Raw genomic sequence first — 19,545 nt, forward strand, 5'->3', positions numbered from 1 at the left:
AATTTTGGTTAAATGAAGTTCAGAAAAAGTATTTGGGCCGACATTGACAAGACCAAGGCCACTCCTGTTGTTTGTGGCAGCGGCCACGGTCAGGCTAATCAAGTTTTAATTACAATTCTCAGAGTCGTAAGTTCTTAAGAGTGTTAAGTCCTAAAGATTTAGGAATCACTGAAAATTAGGATGAATGAAAAGATAATTGCGATTACTCAGGAGTGTTTCTTGGTGCTCTTCTACTGATTCCATAAGACTTTTCATGGATCAATACCACTGGGTTAAAAGAGCCTGATCTTCTCAAACCAATACTAAAAGACACCACACTTTATTTCTCCTTCTATTTATGTGGAGACTTCTTTTTTACATGTTGCGTCTGATCTCTTTCCGTCACCTGTTGTAAAAAATGTCACCTCTTTATTGAATAGGTGTAAACTGTCTCTGATTAATTTGATTGCTTTGACACAAAAACGTTATAGTTATTTTCGTGTTGGACAGAGTATTTTACAAGTAGGTAAACCTAAAGCATACAAAAACAAATAATAAAAAATGATAAAAAAGAATTAAATAAAATTACAATGGTTTTGTTAACTATATGTTTAGTGATCGAACAACAAAATCTTTGCTCTTGTAAACCTATAAACATTATTTAAATAAAAAAAAATTAATAATTCAAACAACAAAGATAGAACATAGTTGCTGAAAGCGTTACTGCCTATATATATAAAAAAAATTTAAGTTTAAGAATTAAAAGTAACAAAAAAATAAAAAAAAGAATTAAGAAGACATCCAAAAGAAAGAAAGAAAGAAAGACGATAGGTCAATAGACGAAAACATCATAACACCTGAAAAGGACATTATGAAAATCTGGTTTAGTAATTCACTAAACACAATAAAAAATTAAGCGTCCGTGCTGTTACAATTTAAATTGTTGTATTATCAGTACGGTGACCGAGTTAAAGAGAATTCAAATGAGATTGCATAATTCTTCCATTAAAAATCAAGTTGTAACCATAGAGATAACAAAAATTGCGGTATTACCGAGACGTGAACAGATCGCTGTTTCATTAAATTCAGAATTATTATCCGATCTTTCAGTCATTTTCCATGTGGATTTACAATATCTATGTGACAGTTTTTGAAGAAGCTGTTTGACCCAGGAACTATTTTTGGGAAAGCAATTTTCCTAATTTTCACATTTTTTTTTAAATTTACAGTGAACGACATCTCAAATGTCTCACTGTCATTTTTTTCAAAGAATGTCATTGTGAATTTGCAATGACACAATAAAATTCTCAGAAAAATTTGACAGTGAGACATTTGAGATGTCGTTCACTGTAAGAAAAATGTGGGATAATTTTGGAAAATTCAAATTTTCCCACAATTTTCAACAGTTTCTCAAATTTTTCCAAAAACCTCTTTTTAAAAAATTAATGGAAATATTGGAAAATAAAATGAAAGCAAAATAAAATGATCGAGTCTGGTTTTTGACAATTGAATTTCAATTGTCAAAAACCAGACTCGATCATTTTATTTTGCTTTTACCTTATTGGAAATTTTTGCAAATAATTCAAGAAAATATAAAATATTGATTTCCCAAATATAGTCTCTGGTTTAACTTCTCGGATTTTCCATTAAAACTTTATGTAGTCAAAGAAAATTGTTGCATTGGCCTTTTCAGACGGCAAGCATATCATTAGGATGGCTATCGAATCTGTTACGGGCCTGTACTTATGATTTGAAATATAATTATTTTCAACAGATAAATTATAGGTCACCGTTGTCGGTAGCATATAGCCGTCCGTAAAGTTAGTGTATGTCATCTTTCAAAATGTAAATCGCATGGTTTTAAAACAAAATAATATTTGTAATCAACGAAAATAAAGGAAAAACCTGAAAGAAAAATCAGTTTGCTAAATAGCTAATTAAACCTTGGAAGAACAAACAAAAATTTCTTCTTGCTATCATCGATTCGGTTTTCTAACAGTAAATTGTTCTTTGATCACAGAAAAAAAGAAGATGGAAAAGATTTCGAGCGAACCGACAGGCTACGGCTTTACAAACACACAACACAAATACATTTTCCAATTTGTTTCCATGTGTTTTACACATTTTCCAAAACACAGAATCAACGAAAGTGTGATAGTTTCATATAAATGAAACACTTTTCGATGATGTGATGTGAAAATTATTATTATTTTTTAATCAATGTACAATTCCTATAATTGCCCCCCACTTCAGTACACCAATTAAACTTGACACAATTTAAAACAAAATACTATCACCATAAATGCTCCATTTTTTGTCATAAAAAAAAACTAATTATAATTATATTGTAAAACAAAATATTGTTTAAAAGAAGATTCGAGAAAAAAAATATTTTCTTTTTGTAAATGAAACCAAGTTGAAAATTGAAAATAAATTAAATAAAATTTCCATTATTATGAAAAAGCAATCACTTTTCCACCTACTGCAAAGTCTAAACAGCATACCCCGTGGAACTCCGTGCACCGACTGATTCTGTTCCATTATTTGATTCCAGTATAGCTAAAAGTTTGTGTTCATACAGTACAGTGACTGCACAGATAAAAAATTAGATTAAAATTTTAGGGTCCAAGGGGATTGATTACTTCCGAATAGTAGTTCTTTGTAATTCTTCTAGGAATTGACGAAATGTAATTCCTTCAATGATTATAATTGAGACTAAACAATCATATTAGAGCTTATCAGGCAGCTAATATATCCACAACTATAAAAAATAGTACTTATTATATATGACAGTGGGCCAAAAAGGAGTGTTTAAGCGTGATTCTTACTTGTATGGAAATTTTTTTTTGTCGATATTTGGAAATTACATACCATACAAAATATTGTGTTGGTATATGGAACATTTTTCTGTATAGACGCGATTTTTTAAAAAAAATTTTAGTGGTCACGAAAAATCACCGAAGTTTGTATGGCCTACTATGGGGGAAAAAATTTTCCATACAAACTTCGACGATTTTTCGTGACCACTAGAAATTTTTTTAAAAAATCGCGTCCATAGAGAAAAATGTTCCATATACCAACACAATATTTTGTATGGTATGTAATTTTCAAATATTGACAAAAAAAATTTTTCCATACAAGTAAGAATGACGCTTGTTGACCATGGTCAAAAACACACCTTTTTCATACCTAGGACCCGAATATGAAAAATATTATTTGTACCACGGATTAAAAGTCTAGTTTAGCTTATTCGATTTCAGACCTCGCCTTCGGCTATGTTTGGAGACCTCTCACACGCTAAAAAAGACTTATAGTCCTAGGTACGAAATATACTATTTCGTCCGAGTATATTCAGGCTGACCAAAAAATCACGTTCCTAAAAAAACTAGGCCGGAAATTTGTTTGAGGGATTCTTTTGAAAAACTGCCTACCGAAATCGTACGTTTTGTGTAGCTCGAGCAATTTTTAAATTGACAGTGTAAGTCTTCAGGTGAAAAATTTAACTGCTTACATTTCAGTGTGGATGAATTTTAAAACCAATAGTTCAATAGCTCAATAGTACGTGTGATTACCTTTCTAATGACAACCCACACAACCCTGCACGGCTCGTGTAACTGGAGAAATTTTTGTAAGAAAAGTGCAAGTTTTCGGTTTTTCATGACCTCTCGCTAGCCACACAAGCTTCGAAGATTTTTTTTTGAAAGTGGTTTTGGATTCTAGGGTCGAAGTCCTTTCTAGGTACATATAGAAAATTCTACTGCTCGGAACAGATCAGATCAATCTGATTTTTTTTTCAGATTGATCTTAAATTTACCCGATCTGAATCTGATCTGAAAATTTTGATCTGATCTGATTCTGATTTTCGGATCTGAAGACTTAAATCTGATATGATCTGATCCAATCTGAATGATCTGAAGGGATCTGAAGTTCCAAGAATAAAATTTGAAATTCCAAAACTTGCTACTATTATAGAAATATTTTTGATTTTATTAGTTCCCCTGCAGTCGGGGAGCCTAGCAGTTCAAGAATTTCTAATAAATTAGCATTCGTTTCGTCGTACTGATTTTCAGATTTCAGATTGATCCGAAAATTTCCAGATTCAAATTTTCAGTTTTCAGATCAGATCAGATCAGGCCGCCAGAGATCTGGATCTGAATCTGAAATTTTCAGACCGTTTTTTTTCAGATTCAGATCAGGTCAGAACAATTTGTTTCGAGCCCTAGAAAATTCCACTAGAAAATGCGTCCGAATTCGGTAGGCTGATTTTTAAAGGGCAACATTCTTTTCGTTTCGGCTATTTATCTGGTGAATAATGTGACGTATTTGGACCGCCTGAATAAAGGATATTTTTGAAATTAAATGGATAAGACACCATTTTCACTGTGGCCTCCAAGAAAGAAAGAAAAATTAGAAACGAGAATTCAGATCTTGAAACGTTTTGAGGATAAAAAGTCGGTTTTAAATGGTCACTTAACGAGACGAAATCCTTTAGATTGCCTGAACAATTTTAAGCATTTTAAGAATCAAAAAAACATATTTTTTTTAATAAGTAAGAACACTGTTAGTGATTTTCAATCAATCAATCTGTCTATTGAACATCGAAAAGATGTTTGTGTTTAAAAATAATTTTGTGTTCAACTTGTAACAAAACTGAATGCATATTTTGAGTCAAGTAACAAACGTTGTTAACTATAGACTCTACCTAATTTACAGGCGAGAAAGTTCTAAAAATAAGTTTTTTTTTTATTTAAAATTATTCGTCAATGGTTGGTTCAGGTAAGACCGGCTGTCTTTTTCTTTGAATTATGTTATCATCGCAAAAAGTCGATGGACATGCTTAAGAGGCACGACGTAAAAGTTGATAATGAATCAGGCAGGATTTTATAACGACAAAAAAACGTTCAAATTCGCACGATTTCCAGCAATCGAAAGTCGTTGTAGTGTTGCAGCGGAAACGATAATTTAGTGAACAATCTGTTAACATAAAATTTCCACTAAGTGTATTTGCAAGTATTCGTCTGCTAATAATTATCTTGCACATAATGAGTGAGTCAAGTTTTTTTTTCTACTCGGGGTCTCGTTACTCGGGATTATTAAATATATTCTGGCTGCACGCACATAACAGTCAATCCATATGATTATGTCTTATTAATTAAAACAAACAACTCTCTTCAATGTATTTACATAAATATCACATTTATTTGTCTTGTTTTATCATCGTCTTAAAACTACTTAACTTATACATTCTATCGATACCTACGGTCGTCAATACGATTGTAATGTGTCTGGAAATATTATGTTGATTTTTACATAAAATTTATGATTTTTTTAATTGCTAAGATTGTAGTTTTGAAGAGGTAATTACAGTGTTAATTCATAGGTTTAATTAGGCATATGCTGAGAGCTTGTTTTTAGAGACCAATCACTCAATTAGGACTTAGTGTAAAAGAATGAGATTAGACAGACAGTGGTGGTAGATCATCCAATTAAAACTACCTCTTAATATTTTCGAAATTCTTTAAGTTTGAGGTTGTTTGCTCACGTTGCGTTGTCTAATTTTAAAGCAAATTACATAGCTCGGAGACCGTAATCAGCATGTTAAATCCATTACATAACTAGTCTTGCTTTCATGTGTTTATTGACCTCGGCCTCGCCTCGGATCAACAAAACTCCCACGAAAACTCAACTTTTGAAATTTTATTTCTCGTTATGTAAGTGACTAATGTTCTGATCGGTTATTATAACTGCTGAAAATGGAAAAGCTTCTATTAAATCTCTACTTTCGATTTGATTGTTTGTTCGTATTGTTAATTTGCTGGAATTCAAAACGATTCTAATTTGAACCATTCATGAGGCGAAAGAATGTCGTGTAAATCGAAGGTTGCACTTTTGTGAGCTTTCTTCTTAGTTTCGTCTATTTAATGAATTAAATTTCGACTATGAGACGACTATCTAACAGGAATTCTTTGCCCATCACTTCCTCACAAATTTTGTACAGGTAAAACTCTCGATGCCGCCGCCAACGGCATAGAATTATTTGGGGGCTGTAAATTAGTCATTTGTATAAGATTGCGCTGGTTATTGTGTATATTAATGTTATGATGGCAAAGATTTGGTCGAGACGTTGACGCCGTTTGATTCAATTGATTCAATTGATTCCGCCGATTATTAGGCACGTCTGGCAGTGCGAATCGAAGTTTATCCCAAAAGAATTTGTCACCCCACTGCAAATAGGTGTTTGTTTTCAGGTACAGACGAATGTCGGGATCGAGATCCTTGTGCGGTATCTCGCCCAATATGATCACAATCAAACGACGTCGACGATCGCGTAAAACTTGATGATGGGCAGATTTGAATTCGAACCGACACCATTCCGATTTGATATAATTTTCGGATAGAACCATTATCGTCCGGCGGGACGATTCGATGGCTTGTAAAATCGTATCGGCGATGTACGCACCGACGGGAAAATCGCGATAGTGAAGACAGAGGTTGTAGCGAGTGTCGCCGTTTTCTAGGATCGGTGCCAACTCTTCGGCGACAAATGCCTCGTCTTTCGACGAATACGAGATGAAAGCATCGAACAGTTTCTCCCGTTCGTTTTTGTCAATATCGTTATTGTGGTAAAACAATCGTATACCGAATTTGGAATGGAACCACACACGAAGCTGTTGACGAAAAGCGAAAATCAGCAGACTAACTGTTATCGTCAGTAAAATGGCAATGAAGGTGAATATCAAAATCTTCACATAGTCTTCCATCGGGTGTGTCAACAGAAGCATGGTCTTTGAGGCTGTCGAATTCCCACCACTGCTACCCACTATTATCTCACTGTCGAATTTTGTCGACATTCGGCAGAGATTTGTTCGTTCGGTGCTGCTCAACAGCACAAATATTTCGTCAAGAGATTTTACACTTTCGCCGCTCAACGAGCATTTGATACTTTGCCAGTCTTTAGTCACTTGGTGCTGTCGAAAGAATTCGTAAAAATATTCGGAATCGTTGCAGAAACAATTCCAGGGATTTTCGGATAGTCGAAGGTCAATTAAACTGACCGTAGGCAGCATCCACAGATTCATCGTCTGGATGCGATTATTGTCTAATCGAAGCATTTTTAATGCCACTAAATCACTAAACGTTTCATTATCTACGTAACTAATTTCATTAAACTGTAAATACAATTCGGTCAGGCTTTCCAAACCTTCAAATTCGTTCCCGTTCAGCACCTGCAGTTTATTGTTACCCAAATGCAACAATTCCAGCTCAAACAGACCGTTAAACGTTCGATTTTGCAGAGTTTGAATGTTGGACGAATTCAGGAACAGAATCCGGAGCTTCTTTCTGCCGATGAATGCATGGCTACCGATCTCCGGAAAATTGTTTCCGTCGATGTAAATTTGTGTTGCATCCATAGGTATCTGCTCGGGCAATCGATCGTTGTATTCAGCTTTCGAACAGTCGACTACATTCGATGTCCAACTTTGATCGTGATAGCAGGTGCAATTATTCGGACATCCCATCTTACAATCACAGGCAACGAAATCACAGCAATGACAGAGGGCAGAACAGTGTGTCTCGTATTTGCAGAGGAACTGATTGGCCATTGCTTCCACCAGTGGAACGTATGTTTTACCTGTGAGGTGAAAATTCGGAGAAACTTAGACACTCTATGCTATGCCACACTCATTAACTTAGGTTGCAAGAGCTTTTAGAGAGCTTTTTCGAACTTTAAGCTTTCTTCAGAATTTTGAATTTAATTTTTTTGACCTACCTCGATTGTACAGTAATTTGCAGTAAATGCTAGCGACATCCATCAATAGCGGTTGAGTCCGAGACGCTGTGTTATTCTTTTGAAGCCAGTCCAAATTACCTGGATGAGTAACAAAGTTTTTGCTTTAGAAATATTTCGTTTAGCCTCTGTACAAAGATTAGACTTACAGTCGCATTGAAATGGATTCCCTCCGACATAAAATTCTGGCAAAGGTTTGTCTTCCGGTATGTGAGATATGCGCAGTGCATTAGGATCCAATGTGGAAATTTTGTTGCCAAACAGATCAACGCGAGTTATATTCGGCTTCTTGAAGAATGTGTACGATTGCACTCTCGTAATCAAATTGTCGTTCAAGTACACAACCTCAATGCTGTTCGGTATGGAGCTTCCGGTTATTTCGGTCAAGCGATTCGAACTGGCATCGAATGTGCTCAACGAGAGATGTGACTGAATTTCGAAATAATTCCCCAGTTCGGCGATTCGATTTGCATGGATATCCAGCCACTTCAATCCGGTGGGTATGAGAGCATAATCGAATATTTCGAAATGATTGTCGGAAATATTCAGCCACACCAAATTCGGTAGATCAGTGAATAGTCCAGCGATATCGGTTAATTGATTGCCGTCTAGACGTATCGCTTGTAGATTTGAATTATTGCTGAAGGAGCCGCTGTCCACTTTCTTGATTTTATTTCGCGATAAGTTTAATATTTGCAGTGCGTACAATTTGGCAAATGTTTCTCGTTCGATTTGTTCCAGGTAGTTCTCTGTTAAGCGTAATCCGAACAGGTGTGTCATTTCACCGATGGGAGTGTTTTTGATGGTTGTTAATCGATTCTCTCCCAAGTCTAATGTTTTGAGTAGAGTCACTTCACGCAGGGCCTCCGGAACGTTGTCCAATTTATTTCCATTTAAATGGAGGTCCTGCAGGCTCGTACAATTTACAAAGGCCAGCCGATGAATCTTTGATATTCGATTATAGTCCAGAGACAATAATGTCAATCTCTCCAAATTAGCAAGCGTCTTCAAGTCGACCGAAAGTAACTGATTGTTGGACAAGACCAGTGTAGTGAGTTTCGACTGATTCGCGAACGTCTGCTCTGGTATGTACTTGATTTGATTGTTATTCAACTTTAAGATCTCCAAATCGTGCAGCTCTGAGAAGATTGCAGCTTCAAGTTTATCGATGTGATTAAACGATAGGTCTAGGTACACCAACATCTTGAGCTTTTTAAATGTGCCAGAATTTATCCAATACGACGTCAGTTCGTTGTGTGACAAGTCTAAAATTGCTAGTTGATTCAACTCGGCGAACAGTCCCGGAGCAAGTACATTCAGACTGTTGTTTTGCAGGTAAATCTCTTTTATGTTTCGAGCTTCGTTGAACAGTTCAGGTGGCAGATTTGTTAGCGCATTTTCCGACAAATTGATCAATAAAAGTGACAACAATCCTTCCAGTGCCCGATCGGCAATGAAATTCATTTTGTTGTTGTTCAGCTGTAACGTCTGTAATTTTCCCAGCCCAGAGAAAATGGCCGCTTGTAGATTATCGATGTTGTTGTGCGATAGGTCTAACGTTTGTAAATTGGCACCACATTTCTTCGACGGCCGAGTGCTTGGCGATGCACTGAAATGAAAGCTAATCATATCGTGCAGACGATTGTTGGTTAAATTCAGGTATTCCAATGAAGTCAGTGGGCATAGCATTGCATCTGGGATGAATCGCATGCTGTTGTCACTCAAATCAAGACGTTCGAGGAGTTTGAGCTCGTCTGAAAGGAGAAAATAATTTTCGATCATTTGATTGCTGCAGACGGTTTATATTCAGCGAATAATTTTCGAAAGACAAGCTTCTGGAAGACAATAATCAATCCTCATCTTATTTTTGTGTTTTTGTAAAAAGATTTCAGCGAAAATTCGATACTTAAAACCGTCATCCCGTAGGAATTTCGTTGCAAAACTACATCACAAAAAGAGGTGTTCATCATCTTTTTACATTTAAATGATTTAAGAGGAATGAATGCTTAGCTTAGATAAAATGGTAGCCGACATTTGTGAGTTTCGTATTTTATTTTCGGTAAAGAAAGCTGAACGGTTTACGAAAATTTCGGTAAACTGCTGACTTTTCTCAGAGCTGGTCAAAGTGCTACAAATCTATTTTCTGTTGAAAGCTAACACATTGATGTTAACAAGGAGTCTGATGAACATAATATTATCGAACATAAAATACAAAACGCAAACAAGTAGTCTACAATTTTAGCTATGCATCGATGCCTCTTAACAAATGCAAATAAGATAGCACCAACATTAGCACCGAGAATTGTGCTATGATTCCCTTTTCGCATTAATTCCACAATACCTTAACGTGCTACTTTTTACAATTTTGCGAAGAATCTGTTTGAGCAATAGCTCTTATAATTATCCTTTTATACATAAATCATAAATGAAAGCAGTTTTTCAGTTACACTCAATGTTCCATCTACTAGACACAAATGTATTATGTAGCGTCACGGCAGAGTAAAATAAACCAGGCAGGAGAGCTAATTTTTGAAACAGACATAAATTGGAAAATTTTATTCGCAAAAAAATAAGGCTACTAAATAATTCAGGTCCCTAGTCAAATAAAGCGCTACTGCCTGATTTACTTTACTCTGCTGTGGTAGCGTGCTACAAAAAACAATTATTGGACGACTATACATTTGTTATTGATACCGTCACAACGACGACCAAAACACAAACGACGTACTTTGACTAACGTACGCTTATATATGAAAATGCATATTAAGCGAAATGAAGTAAAAGATTTCGTGCAACTTGCTTAATAAAAAGAAGTAATGAAACTGCTCATATTTAATCAAAATTATAGCACCTCCACTCCACACGACGTTCCATTTCTTTTGAACAAACAGTCAGATTAACTTTATATGAAGCTCATAAAATCATAAATTCTAGTTGTCGAGGAAAAAAAATTCATGAAAATGAGTTGAGTTTTGAGTAGTTCTCGAAAATTGGAGGTTACATCCTTTTGTAATGTAGCCCCGGGCAAAAAATGAATAATCTAACATTGCCGAATTGTTAAATGGTTTGAATTCGAATTAAATAAATTAGTGATCTGAAGTCAACCGCATCATCACCAACACAGAAAATCTTTTACTACATTAGAATAAATGGTTTGATACACGACAGAGTAAAGTTTATTTTACATGCTACATGCGTCGAAAACCGTACTTTTCATGTTTTAAGCACTTCTTTCGACGCCCTCAGCATGTAAAATCCATTATATAACTCGGGATAAAAATGAAAAGTCTCGTTTTCGTGTGTTTATTGACATCGGCTTCGCCTCGGATCAACAAAATTCACACGAAAACTCTACTTTTCGTTTTTTTTATCCCTAGTCATGTAAAATACTGTTTCATCTGTTTCATTTTTACTAATTAAGCAATTGAACAAAATTTCTTAAGAACTATATAAACACTCTCAATTCGTATTTTTTACTTCTTTTCGTTAGAAAATAATTGAAGTAGAAAATTCGTAATGAGACAAGAAAAAAAAATTCCCATGCAAAAAAGGTTGAACATTTTAATTTACGCTCACAATTTCGGTATGAAGAAAGTACATTATATTGTTAACCAGAACAGCTCCCATCATGACATTGTCTTCGATATTATAATTTGTTTGTTTTTCGCATTAGATTGTTTTGGATTTTTCAACTTTGAATCAACTTAAAACTAATTATTTCCCGAACAGACATCTAACAGAATGGATTGTTTCTGGTTCGCAATAACATTCATTATCACAACAACATCAGTAATCGAAATAGAATGGGCTTTGAATATTACTTTTGTCAGTAAAACGGCGTGAATTATACACAAATTTATGTCAGAGGCCATAACCAGACGTGCCAGCGTTCGTGAGTTGAATTCCAGGTGAATAGCAGCTAAGCGCTGCTTCTAGCATGGCACTCCGTTTTTTTCGTAGAGATAGATGGCTTAGATTTTGAAAAAATTCCTCGATTCTTGTGTGGCCGGGTAATCAGAATTTCAGAATTTTTCGGAACTTTTTCGGAATTTTTTCAGCCCTGCCGGTAATGGCTGATCGTAAACCGAAAACATGCACTTTTCCTATGGAGATGCAGAACCGTTGGAACACATATAAAAAAGATTTGAAAATCTTACATGTAGCAGGTACCTTGTCTCCAGTTAATGTACATTATCTACCACTGGTGTATTTTTTGAATGAGGCGCCACAGTTTTGACAGTTATTGTAGATTAGCTGGAGACAAAATTACCTGCTACAGGAAAGATTTTCAACTCTTTTTTGTCAGTGAAGTTCATCGATGTAGCCAAATGTTTACAATTTTTTCAACTGATCATATCTTAGCGTCCATTTCCATTCACTCACACAACCTTGTTGATTCCCATGTGCCCTATTTAGACTACCTGCCACTCATGCTTGAAGTGCATTGCTTTTACCGAAAAGACCTCTTACAGTCTACACGTGTTCAACCCTGAGAGAGAAAGAGAGAGTTATAAGATTACGCTGCCCTTTTGCTCATCGTTATGGTTAGAGTTATATGATTACGCCATTAATACGTGACCAGCCGCGCCATATTTTTATTTTCAATTAAGAATTCACTTGCAATTCTATCATTGATTGACTTGACGTCGAATTAAATATCGAATAATTATTATGGACAGTGCAAGTGCATACATGTAAGCAGTTTTTTGAAAGACCTTTTTTATGAAATTATTTAGCCAAATTAAAATGAATTGAAATTGGTTCGTTCATCTTGAAGGTCTGAAATGTCAACACCCGATCCTGATGAAGTGCTGGACAATGGATTACTATCAGAACATCCAACGTTAAACGATTATTGTTGGTTGATGATATTCAAGCATCTTTCGATAGGAGACTTAGCCAATTTTCGAGCGAGTTTCAAAGATCTTGCTACTGTAACGGACATGGAATTTAACAAAGTGACACACGGATCTTTGCTATTTGGATTTGATGACAACGAGAACATGATCGAAGTTATAAAACAATTCGGACATCTCATAAAAGATTTGTGTTTCGACTACGACAAGCTGCGAGGAATAACATGGAAGGAAATATTCACGGCTATGGGTGAAAATTGCAACGACAATTTGAAAAAGTTGAGTCTCGGTGGTCGATCTCTGCTATTCATGAAAAAGGAAGACATTTTGCCGATTGAAAATATTTTGAAAAATATCGAGACACTGGAATTTGATAACGACGATGACAGTCGACACCGGTTTCCCAAACATTATCTTCACATTTTGTCACACTGTGAAAAGTTGCGAGAGCTAACTGTAATTGGCGTTATAGACATCAATTTGCACAAGACTTTGTTCGAAAATAATCGGAATCTGTTGAAATTGAAATGGTTCGGTCCGAAAGATAGTAGCGCTCTGAAAAACATCGTCGACAATTTGATGCATACCCGACTGGAAGAATTCGCCATAAGTTTCATGCATATGACGCCGTTTATGAGAAACTTTTCCGAATTCCTGCGATTGAGCCACTTGAAGCGATTGAGCATCGACTGCAAATTTGTCGATCTCACCGATTTCCTTTCGGATATTGATACTGTTGACAATTCGTTAACATTGCTGACACTATCGTTTGCTCGTCTCGATCACAAGAATATTGGAACATTGGGCCGCATCAAACGACTCAAGGTTATTAAACTTTGTGACGACTGTATAATGGCAACCACATCGTACATCATATCGTTGCAGATTTTGTGTGGAAACAGAAACGTCGAACATCTTTTGATATTTTGCTGCGATAAAATTGGCGCCATTGACGAAACGAATTTCCTCAAAATTGTCGATATTCGCAAGCGAATAGGCGCTGAAAATTGTTTGCATCTGACGTTGAGCAGAGACATTTATAATACTAGCTTAAAAGCTATTCCGTCTGAGTTGCTTGAGGCAAATAAAGACGTTCTGAAGTTGATCGACGAATATGACAGCGATTATGAGTACAATGATCTCGATGATTTCTAATCGATTAATTCCATTTCACGTTTTTGTTTTACTTTTTTTTGTTTAATCTAGATTTTGAAGTTAAATATTTTCAAGACATTACCTTTTCTGGTATAATATGCGTTTGTTTCGAAAATAATTTGCGTTTAACAAGCTGAATCTTTGTATACGAACGTTATGAATACAAGTTACGTTTTTCACAAACCCAATCAAAAGAGATTTTTGTTTCAGTTTTCAGACCAAAGAACTGTACTGAGAATGGCACATAAATTGAGCCAACAGCGTTATATGTACAGGATTCTACAAACGAACTGATGAACTGCAAGTATATTTCCTTCCTCCCAGAAAATTTCGTCCGGAATGGTACATTATGTTACGAGTGATGAAAAGTTGAATTTTTCGGTACTAGTTAGAGGTAAGAGGCGGAGCCGAGTAGGGCAAGCTTACGACGTGTACCACAAAATTGAGCTTTTCATTACGAGTCACAAACGACAATTTTTATTCTTGAAAACTGAAATAATGTGCAGAAAGAAAACTCGTTAGACATGACACTGACATGACACTATGAATGTGATTTTCTCTCATGGTTTTTCTAGTGCAGGTATTCCTAGCATAATACAGCCACCTGGTATCTCAAGAGATGATGGCAAAAGACCTGATGGAGTGACTTTAATACCATGGAGTCATGGTAGGTCGTTGTTGTGGGATGTAACTGTTAGAGATACAATGGCTGCATCGTATATTAACGAGTCATCAAAGAAAGCACGCTCAATTGCTGACAAAGCGGAGAGACATAAACATAATCATTATATGAAATTAAAGCAAAATTATTTATTCACCCCGCTTGCTTTTGAGACTTTAGGTTGCATGGGTCCTGAGACGAAGAAATTTGTAGAAAAATTGGGATCATTAATGAAAAAGGCAACTGGTGAGGCTAAATCAAAGGACTATCTTTTGCAACGAATTTCAATCGCTATACAACGTGGAAACGCCGCCTGCATTTTGAGCACATTAGGGAAAAATAGAATAGATGATCTTTATTTATTGTAAATTTAATATTTTTTTTTGGAAAAGATCGCTTTTTTACAGGCTGCGTCATTATTGTGAGCAGTCTTTTTTTGCGCATGGTATATACAATACAATAAATACTGAAAATAAATAAAAAAAAAAGAAATAAGACGAAACCACAACACCATTAACCAGGGCCTATTTTAAGGAATTTAATTTCCAAAAATTTCCAAAATTTCATCAAAATTCTTAAAATTTCCTAATTTTTTTTCTGTTAGATCTCATTCCGAAGTAATCAGTTAAGAGTTCTCATCCATTTAGTTTTTTAAACAACCAATTCATGGTGCCACCTAACGTTGAATAGGTGAAATCGTCAATATTTCCATGTAAATTTCAGATCAGCTGATAAAAATGGCTGCCGCCATTTTTTCTGTTCGCTTCAGTTTCAATTGTTTTTATTCGTTTTGTGTGAACAACTAAATGAAATTAGCTAAAGTGAAACCATTAAAGCATCAGAATCAATAGCAGGAATCTGTGAAGTGTGCATTTGTATTATGAAAATTTATGTGTGACGAGAAATATGTGCAATTTATGGAAAAATTCGGTTGAAAACGGGCATTTTAAAAGTTGAAAAAACAATAATCCGAATTACTTTTTCAAAAATCAGAAACCATCCAGAAACGTGTAAATTAAGTGTGTAAATAAACCATAAGCCTCCTTGTGTTGTACCCTAAGAGAAATCACTGCAACTTTCAGACCCTTTTTTTCGGTTTTGTGCTATGAAAAAGGGGTGATTCCTCTTAAGCTCAAAGACATGAAAAACAACTAAAAAGGCAGTAAAAACAACATTTACGATGCAATCTGTTGTGTTTTTAGATGAAATGACGAAAAGTGATGGAAAAATTTGAGAATTTTTGGAAAATATGCCCTGCCATTAACATAGAAATCACTCTACAGCCATTTCAACAACAAAGCATGTACACTTGATTGCGGCCGTAAAAATATATATGAAAATCCATTTTCGGCCGGAGAGAGCGTCCGAGAAATTACTTTCTTGGCCACAAATACCTCTCTCTGAGAAGTATAGAAAAATTTAACTTTTCGATCGTAGAATTCGTGTCGAAATCCGTCGAATTTCAGTCTTCAAACACAAAATAGTACATTTCGTACCTAAGGACTAAAAGTCTTTTTTAGTGTGTGAGAAGTTTCCAGACAGAGCCGAAGGCGAGGTCTGGAATCGAATACGCTAAAAAAGACTTTTAGTCCGTGGTATGGTACGAACAGTACTTTTTATATTGGACGGAAAAAAAATGACGACGAAGTCGCACTTTTCGGGTCCTAGGTATGAAAATGATTTTTCTGCAGTCCGTTCCTGGATTCGCTCGAGATAGAAACAAGTGTAAACCTCAGCGAAATATATATTGAATAACAGGTGTCCTCATGAAGTTATTCACTTGACTGTTAAGTCAAGGGTCTTACATCCGAAAATACGTCTTGATTTTCAAATATTTGGTTTCAAGTTGATGGGCAATATCAACCTAATGATCTGATAAACTATTCCGAAAAGAATTTCTGTTTGTTTGGTAATTTGAGCAATCCGGTTTCATCCGGTTTTCGAAATTCTGGTTTTAATCGACGCAAAATCAAATTCCTGAGGTCACGTTCGTATATGGGAAATATTGGTCTAATTGTCTGAGAGTCATGCCTCAGAGAATTTTTATATGTTGTCTTGATGGGACAATAAGTTGGGTATCTTTGAACCGATTTTTGAATCTAATGAATAAATTCATGAGAGAGATATGGTTCACAGAAACGTCGAACATCTTTTTGAAAATCGATCTAATGTTCTGCGAGTTATTCTCGAAAGAGTATTTCCCTGAATTTTTAATGGGACAAAACCAAGGTAAATATATGCGCGGAGGTAATGTCACATATAACCGAATCAGATGTGCAGTGGCACGAAACTTCGCTATAAACGCCATCTCTCCTCTTTCTTTAAAATCACAAAATTGTTTAGAAACCTGAGCCATCTGTTTTGTGATAGGCCCAACATTTTGTGAAACACAAGTAAATCATAGTTAACGATAGTGTGATTTCTAGACAATCAAATTATAGACGTAAAATTCTTGGCAACAGTAACATCGTTCAATCCCCAATATTAATGTTTAGTCCTATTTTTAATCCCCGAAAGAATTACATTTTTTCAATTTTTAGCGAAGATTAAAAATCTAATCCCGAAAGAATTACGTTTTGACAGTTATCGGACCTTAAAATTGTAATACCATATTTTTAACTCTGTATCCACAGCACTGCTACTAGCATGAACACTGAATTGAGAAGTGTCAAATTTGTAGGCTTTAGTCATACGAGTTACCGCTAAGGATTGTTTGTATTGTATGTTTTAACTCATACAATGAAAGTAAATCATCTATCTGTACAACAGAAACGCAGTGCCTACTTTGATTTCATCAGCCTCCTAATATTTTGTATGTTCATGCTAGAAGCAGTGCTGTGCTGTATCCTATCCTAAAACTATATAGTTTAACTCAGGCGGGCCGAGAGCCGAGGACAGTATTGCAACTGTTGCCATTGCAACATACGACCAAATCCGAGTGTACGAGTCACACCCGTGAGTTATTAAGTTAAAATCAAAAATTTCAACATCTTTTGATAACTTCGTCAGTCAAGTGATCTGACCTACCCATAAGATAGGACCTAGTCAATAAAAAACGAATAAAAATCCTCAAACCTACCGGTAAAAACATTTCCAGAAATTTCCAAGCTCATCGGCGACCAATCCGTATTATGCGTCTGAATGGTTAAATTTCTCAACTCTCGAAGCCCTTGAAACGATCCATCTGTGAGATTGCCAATTTTACAGTAATTAATAGTCAACGATCGCAGTTCGAACAACGGTCGAAAACTTCCGGGATTAATGGAACTCTGAAAAAGTAATGCATCGTTGCACTCCAGCCGCAGCCGTATGGTGTTTTGCGGTTGAATTACGCTGAAGTTAGTATTTTCCAGTTCACTATTTATCGTACGCAAACGGCACACCAACGTTATATCATTCGCTGAACCGAACCATCGACATTCATCTGGCGCTTGATACAACAACGAATTACTGATTGTTGCGGTTAGTACACCAACGGCAATGCACAGAAACACTGTTATCAAATTACGCATTGATGATATCATATTTTGTTGTTAAAGTCGAAATTAGTTTGATGGATTGAGATGGAATCATTTCCGATAAAAAACTTTATAAATCGGATGATTGTAGCCCATGTTTAGCAGCGGTTCGTTCTGTTCATACACGTAATTTTCTTTTGTTGTCTAGGCCAGTTAATATTAAACACTGTCTTTCTGCAATAATACATTTTTAAGAGCAAATCAACATTCACTATCCTGAGTCACAGATATCGAATTTGAGATCTGCAGACACTAAGACTCAGTAGCATAATTATGCATATCGTTTCGATTTTTCTCGTTTAATGAGGCACTTAAATGCATCTTTTGCAGATTATTAACACACAATAATTTTTGTTTTAAATGAGAAGCCACAGTATTAAGTATCACATTAACATATACGCCGTTCACAGCACATATATAATCCATAACTTTAATTTGCTTGAGCAAAATAAATTATTGCACAAAATAAATTTTATTGTTAAACCCCCGTAAGCATACAATGCACAATTTTAATTATAAAAAATAAACCATAGCGCAATAAATAAATTATGTTGCACATTATAACTCAGAGATGCACGGTCGGTTGGTTCTTTTAAATTATTATTTTTCTTTTTTTGTTAACCAGACGATCGTTCCCGTGTGTGTACACACGGACCATAATACATTTTTTCGAGAGCGGAACAATATTTATTATACGTTAATCGAGCGTTCGCGTTCGTTTGTGACTGGTGATCGTTATATTCCACCAAAAAGGTTGACTGGTTGGTAAGTTCGACGCTTTGTTTTTTTTTTCTCCTAACCGAATTAACTCTTCTTGTTACGGAAAGAATAAGAAAATTGTTTCAACGAAACACAAATGGTTTGTGATAGAGGTAAACGACGTGATGATGGGAGAAGGTTCATTGTATTTTCTTGTTTCTTGTTTTCGTTTAGTTGAAGATCGACGCGATAATGTCGGCTGTTGTTGTATACTGTACAAATTATGGTGTACAAACGAAGACGTTAGTGGTACAGTTTGACTCACTATGCCAAGAGAAAAATAAGGCACGGAACAGGTCTGGTCAACCTGAAATCTGACTTCAGTTTGATCTGAACTAGACCTGAAATCTGATATTACAAATTTGTCCTGATTCTGCCTGAAAAACACAACCCGACCCGATCTTACACGTTTTCAGGTTATCTGATTGTTTAGTAGAAACAGATCAAACCACTTTTGATCCGAACCTTAGACAGAAAAGATTAGAAAAATTTCACCTGAAGAAGGTAACTTTGTCTACAGGAAATCCAGGTCAGTTCAGGTAAGTTTTTAAACGTTAAAGTTTAGGTCAGATCAGTTGAAATTTGGTTTCAGGTTCATATTAGAAATTAACTGACCTGTGCCAACACTTAGACTACAAATACTTAGAACATTTCACCTGTAGCAGGTAACTTTGTCTTCAGGTAATCTCAGGTTATTTAATCTAAGTTTTTGAACTTATAAAGTGTAGGTGGTAGGTCAGACCAGATAGAATCTAGTTTCAGGTTAATACCTTACCGTAGACAAAGAAAATTAGAAAATTTTACCTGCAACAGGTTAAGTAGCTCCTA

At 35.5% G+C, this 19,545-nt stretch overlaps 2 protein-coding genes across 3 annotated transcripts; one reads left to right on the forward strand and one right to left on the reverse strand.

The window, feature by feature from the left end:
- Nucleotides 1-5,822: 5,822 nt before the first annotated feature.
- LOC119085386 (toll-like receptor Tollo) lies at nucleotides 5,823-18,781 on the reverse strand. The gene is made up of 4 exons (XM_037195779.1): nucleotides 17,520-18,781; nucleotides 7,918-9,522; nucleotides 7,751-7,849; nucleotides 5,823-7,612 (listed from the first exon to the last, which is right to left on the reverse strand). The coding sequence occupies exons 1-4, from the start codon at nucleotides 17,962-17,964 to the stop codon at nucleotides 5,961-5,963; spliced, it is 3,801 nt and encodes a 1,266-aa protein (XP_037051674.1). The 5' UTR covers nucleotides 17,965-18,781; the 3' UTR covers nucleotides 5,823-5,960.
- On the forward strand, nucleotides 12,314-13,963 carry LOC119085412. 2 transcript variants are annotated; one of them, XM_037195822.1, is made up of 2 exons: nucleotides 12,314-12,465; nucleotides 12,549-13,963. In XM_037195822.1, the coding sequence occupies exons 1-2, from the start codon at nucleotides 12,440-12,442 to the stop codon at nucleotides 13,777-13,779; spliced, it is 1,257 nt and encodes a 418-aa protein (XP_037051717.1). In that variant the 5' UTR covers nucleotides 12,314-12,439; the 3' UTR covers nucleotides 13,780-13,963. The 2 variants fall into 2 exon arrangements, with proteins under 2 accessions (XP_037051717.1, XP_037051716.1); XM_037195821.1 differs by having other exon boundaries at nucleotides 12,314-12,462; nucleotides 12,546-13,963.
- Nucleotides 18,782-19,545: the final 764 nt, after the last annotated feature.

This window comes from Bradysia coprophila, unplaced genomic scaffold (genome assembly GCF_014529535.1).
Source record: "Bradysia coprophila strain Holo2 unplaced genomic scaffold, BU_Bcop_v1 contig_94, whole genome shotgun sequence".
NCBI classification, from domain to species: Eukaryota; Metazoa; Arthropoda; class Insecta; order Diptera; family Sciaridae; genus Bradysia; species Bradysia coprophila.